This window comes from Mizuhopecten yessoensis, unplaced genomic scaffold, assembly GCF_002113885.1.
Source record: "Mizuhopecten yessoensis strain PY_sf001 unplaced genomic scaffold, ASM211388v2 scaffold10741, whole genome shotgun sequence".
NCBI lineage: Eukaryota > Metazoa > Mollusca > Bivalvia > Pectinida > Pectinidae > Mizuhopecten > Mizuhopecten yessoensis.
Genome location: NW_018408698.1, coordinates 62,579 through 68,773, shown reverse-complemented (window position 1 = coordinate 68,773; position 6,195 = coordinate 62,579). Strand labels below are relative to the sequence as shown.

The following is a 6,195-nucleotide window of genomic DNA, read 5'->3' as shown; positions in this document are numbered from 1 at the left end:
ATATTTTAGAACCCTTTATCCCAGCATGTTATTGGCTAAATATCAACACCAAAGATTTCCCTGATATTCAGAAATAGTCATTTATGTTAAAGGATTTTACACATTTGACCTGTGACCTTGTGTCATTCAATTTCACATACATAACATCCCCTCGTTCTAGCGTGTTAATTGCTTAATAACACCACCCTAGGCCTCCTGTTTATTGCAACTTGAATATAAGTCAAGGTCATTCATCTCAAGATTTTACCACCAAAATATCAACATCCTGGGCCTGGCAGAGGTTAGATAAAAATCTAGTGAATTTCATCTGGAAAGGGTTTTCTGAGGGTATATACTGCGCTTTAAACTATCCAGTTACCAGGTATATAATTTTAAATACTGCTCATCGATACAGATATTCCTATCCAAACTCACTTAGCCACTAAAACGACAAATTATAATCAATATTATTCTGGTGTTCAGCAAGGTAACATGTACATGTTAGTTATATAACCTTGAACATATTTTACTGAGTAACTATCACAGCTTAGTGTCCATAGAAGAGTTTTCTATTTGCAGGAATTTAGGAGATGTAGTTCAATTTTGACTTGTTTGACACACTCTGGGATGAGATTCCATGGATCCTTATTTATGCNTTGGAACAGCAGGCTTTAATTGTTGACCATTTCTTGCTCCGAAAACAACTTCGTAATCCGAAATCCAGTTAAATTCGCACAATATACTCTGTACACTTCCTTTTCTCCATTTTGTTTTTATGTTTACCGACAACGTGGTTTCCCGCATTGAAGAGTTCCTATAAATACCGTAAATACGCAATTCGGCGCGCGCATGTGCTTGACAACGAATAATCTTTCTAATAGCGTAGCCTTTGTCACTGTATCTGATAATTGAGGTTCGTAATTCTGGAGATAAGCGTGAGATCTTTTGCAGTTCTACCATTTGCCTAAATGAATTGATAAACTGCTTGCGCATCCTAACCCAAAAAGACGGAGTAGACGATTGAACTAAACAGCCGGACGGAACAGCCGGACTAAACGACCCAATGAAATACTTGGACGATAGGGACGGTCGAAGTAACCAAACGGAACAATTTAGCTGATACGAACGAAACAGACGAAACATACGAACGGTGCTCGAACGGTGAACGATCGCTTTCTAGACGCTGGACTACCGCTAACCGCACGCAAGCCGCACGCAGAACGAACTGAACCTAGGTGGATACTTGGGCGTAATTCTAACTGTAAGTTGTACAGACATCACTGTATCAGTTATACATAGTGTTAAGTTGTACAGATATCTTTGTATCAGCTTTTCTAGTAAAGAATTAGGTATTATCATAATGATACTACTTTATACCATCTACCAGTATCATAATAAATTCATTATCATGGGTTGTCAGTATGAGAATACTTAAGAAGAGGGATTATCCCAGAAAAGAATGTCTGCTCGCAACAGGCATCGTTCTGAACCAGAAATATTATACACACAAAGGTGATCTGCATCACAAAATAGTCTGTCATAAACAAATAAATATAAAATTACGATAAAATATTGTCAGGATAACAATATCATTTTAAGCATATGGAGAAGCCAATGACGATAATATTATTTTAAAAATATTATTATGGCCTCTCGATTGATTTTATCCACATGCTTGGAATGAGAAAATTGTTTTCACAACAAACCCTGAAAACAGTGTGATAATCTGTAAGTCTTACAGATATGAAAAACTAAATATTTAATTCTATAATCAAAATTATTATAAGCAATTATGAGAACGATTTTTCATCAATCTTACAGAATATTTTATTTACTTGAAAATGTAAATCGAAAGCATATACAACTCAAAAGAAGAAAACGTTTACATTTAAATCATTCAAGTTTTATCAATAGAAAAGTGCCACTTCGAATGATGATATAACTTTATAAACAATAACAAAAATGTTTTCAGAGCAAAAGTATTCCAAAATTTTCCCAGAACTATTTGTTTTTTTTAGTATTGAAGTGTGAACATAGCTGAGATTTACATTAACATCATTTTTCATGAAGGAGACAATCTCAATTTCCAGTCCTCATATATCTTAATTATGGAACAATAATATGTACTGTAAAGAATTATTTCAAATGGATACTCACTTTTTCTATACAGGGTGTAGCGCCGACCATCATACATCCGCCGAACACTTTACCGTTCTTACTCAGGGCCTTCTTTGCCTGCAGCTTGGACTGGTAGTGGAGGTGCATCCAATTGCCTTCTGAGGCCACCTAAATATTTTATAAATCAACAGTACATGGTTTTGTTGATTAGTTTAGCAACNTATCTTTGTATCAGCTTTTCTAGTAAAGAATTAGGTATTATCATAATGATACTACTTTATACCATCTACCAGTATCATAATAAATTCATTATCATGGGTTGTCAGTATGAGAATACTTAAGAAGAGGGATTATCCCAGAAAAGAATGTCTGCTCGCAACAGGTATCGTTCTGAACCAGAAATATTATACACACAAAGGTGATCTGCATCACAAAATAGTCTGTCATAAACAAATAAATATAAAATTACGATAAAATATTGTCAGGATAACAATATCATTTTAAGCATATGGAGAAGCCAATGACGATAATATTATTTTAAAAATATTATTATGGCCTCTCGATTGATTTTATCCACATGCTTGGAATGAGAAAATTGTTTTCACAACAAACCCTGAAAACAGTGTGATAATCTGTAAGTCTTACAGATATGAAAAACTAAATATTTAATTCTATAATCAAAATTATTATAAGCAATTATGAGAACGATTTTTCATCAATCTTACAGAATATTTTATTTACTTGAAAATGTAAATCGAAAGCATATACAACTCAAAAGAAGAAAACGTTTACATTTAAATCATTCAAGTTTTATCAATAGAAAAGTGCCACTTCGAATGATGATATAACTTTATAAACAATAACAAAAATGTTTTCAGAGCAAAAGTATTCCAAAATTTTCCCAGAACTATTTGTTTTTTTTAGTATTGAAGTGTGAACATAGCTGAGATTTACATTAACATCATTTTTCATGAAGGAGACAATCTCAATTTCCAGTCCTCATATATCTTAATTATGGAACAATAATATGTACTGTAAAGAATTATTTCAAATGGATACTCACTTTTTCTATACAGGGTGTAGCGCCGACCATCATACATCCGCCGAACACTTTACCGTTCTTACTCAGGGCCTTCTTTGCCTGCAGCTTGGACTGGTAGTGGAGGTGCATCCAATTGCCTTCTGAGGCCACCTAAATATTTTATAAATCAACAGTACATGGTTTTGTTGATTAGTTTAGCAACTGTTCATGAACTGCCAAATCTTCAAGGTCAAACACAATCAGTTATCAAGGACATTTAACTATCAGACACCTGGTAGATCACCGACATTTAACTATTTATCAATATTACAGATTGTTTAGTTCATCCCCCAGATCAATCATGGAAAACAAAAGGTTTAGCTAACTGGCAGAAGATGGAGGTTTTCATTTCCTATCGTCAAGTGTTCAGATTCAAGAGAAACTTTTATTTTCTTGTTTTTTCCCCAGAAAAATAAAAAAGGTTTGATGACTGACCGGTCTCACCCTATTCTACAATCTTGATCTTTGGGGTACAGACCTTAGGGTGCAACACAGGACATGCTATCTTATAAACATAGGCCTAGGAAGTTACCAAACCAAAACCATTATACAAAGTAAGAGACTGGACAAGGTGTGGACACAAACAAGGTGACCAGTATGTACCCCCTACCAGGTATGAGGATATTACTATCACTCTGCTGTGGACTGCTGTGTGTGGTAAGAAGGGAGATAACTTGTACTCACCACGTGTTTTAAAATGTTGCCATACTGAGAAAACTGCTGAAGGATATAAGAAGCTGCGGCTGGTGGAAACCTTTCAGATAAACAGACTAATTACACACTATATGTCGACATATCATATACAACTGACAACCTCTCTATCTACTTAATTACTTAGATGGAAGACACACAGGTTTATCACATTTCTATATAGCAAATATGGACAAATTAGTCTCATTAGATTTATATTATTATTATAAACAACATTTGATATAGCCCCCTATCTAGCTAACATAAGCCACTCTAAAATGCTTTACAGAACATAGATAAACAATTAATACAATTAGCATATACGTACATACATTAATCAATACAATTTTGAGGAATTCGCAGGAGCTGCCTTATCAGGTGCTAACTACTAGTATATGTCCCCAGATTACTGTATACACAGGAAATTGGCTTCAAAAGTGGTCAAATGTCACCTTTGATCCTTTTAAACCCTTTTTGACTAATAATAGCCAAGATATTTTGTACCTGACCTTATTACAGACAGACGCAAAGATACTAACAAAATGCTATATATCCCCTCAACTAAGTGGGGGGTGTAAGTGTACAAACCTATGTGTGCTAGTATTAATGAGGTAAAAACAATTTTAAAGTTAAGTTAAACTAATCGAGTGAGTTTTTACAGCCTGGTTTTCTTTCCATTCCTCATAATCATAACTTGTATACAGGGGTGTTAATTTTTTTCCCAGGTCACTTGCCTGGGGCAAGTGGACACCAAATATCCACTTGCCTGAGCTGAATTTCTACTTGCCTACTTTTCACCCTTTTTTATCATTATTCATGATTTATTTTCATAATGAGTTTAATCTGTTAACAGTAACAAGAGGCCCATGGGCCTTAACGGTCACCTGAGTCTACAGTATTTAATTTTTTTGTTGAAATATGTACCAATTTGAGTAAAAAATAGTATAATGTTAACTTAACTTTGTCAGGACCATGAGCTGATCATTCCAAGACCAATTTTAAGTGAGATCGGCCTATTAGAATTTAGTAGCAAAATAGCGGCCATGGCAGCCAAATTGTATTTCTGATTGACCCGAAAAATAACAACACTTTGTCAGGACCATGAGCTGATCATTCCTACAAAGTTTCAGTTCAATCGGCCTAGCAGAACTTGACTTTAAGTTTGAAATAGTTTTTCAAAATGGCGGCCGTGGCGGCCATATTGGATTTCTGATCGACCCGAAAAATAACAACACTTTGTCAGGACCATGAGGCGATCATTCCTACCAACTTTCAGTTCAATCGGCCCAGCAGAACTTGACTTTAAGTTTGAAATGTAAAATGTTAACGGACGACGGACGACGGACGACGACGGACGAAAACGGATAGCAATAGGTCACTTGAGCTAAAGCTCAGGTGACCTAATAAAATAGCTTGATATAATGTGCATATATTATGAAATATTTTCTTTTAAATACCAGCGACAAACGCTACACTGAACGCGAGGACATTTCTGCACACACCTGTCTATGCACACAGTGTCACAAAGTGACAAACACAATTTGATGACTTTTTACATAATTTTTCATGAGATTTACACAAACCTACCAGGTAATGTTAAGATGAAAGCTATAATGATCGTATGATATGGCAGATATAACCACGGAATTAGCGATAACATTATGATACAAAACAATTGCGGTCATCTGATTATCATTAATATAATAGCAATTGAGTTATTCCCCTTGCACCAGGTAATATGGAGTGCCAACATTTTATGTTGGCCACCGAACGTCCGACAGTTCTCGTTGCATTTCAAATCTTTTTGGAATCATAAAATCAACAAAACAAGACATCAGTATTTGTGAACATGGTGCAAAACAGATTTTACTACATTTGTTACAAAAGATGCTGGTAAAAAAACGTACTTGCTCAGGTCGGTCAGTCAATTAATTGCGCTTACTCGGATCTGAAAACTGGTTATTCGGGGCATCGGGCAAGTGGATTTTTACACCCCTGGTATATAGTATGATTTTGGTTTGAATTGTTTTCAAAGGAAACAGACTTAGCCAAGCAATTTATGTAACAAACTGGGTGGAATTACCTTGTAAAATGTCCGTTTTTGTTTGATTAAAACTTTCATTCATGAAACATAAATATGACAAGAGGCCCATGGGCCTTAACGGTCACCTGAGTCTACAATATTTATTTTTGTTGTTGAAATATGTACCAATTTGAGTAAAAAATAGTATAATGTTAACTTAACTTTGTCAGGACCATGAGCTGATCATTCCTAGACCAATTTTAAGTGAGATCGGCCTATTAGAACTTAGTAGCAAAATAGCGGC

The 6,195-nt window shown here is 35.1% G+C and overlaps 1 protein-coding gene across 1 annotated transcript in view; it reads right to left on the bottom strand.

Moving 5' to 3' along the window:
• Window positions 1–400: 400 nt before the first annotated feature.
• LOC110462054 (nucleoporin NUP53-like) overlaps window positions 401–6,195 on the bottom strand; it is a 17,159-nt gene continuing 11,364 nt past the window's right edge. Inside the window, exons 8-11 of the mRNA XM_021515834.1 lie at window positions 3,863–3,932; window positions 3,161–3,289; window positions 2,137–2,265; window positions 401–421 (exon numbers count right to left, since the gene is read on the bottom strand). Coding sequence (XP_021371509.1) covers window positions 401–421; window positions 2,137–2,265; window positions 3,161–3,289; window positions 3,863–3,932 — 349 coding nt within the window. The remainder of the gene's footprint in view (window positions 422–2,136; window positions 2,266–3,160; window positions 3,290–3,862; window positions 3,933–6,195) is intronic.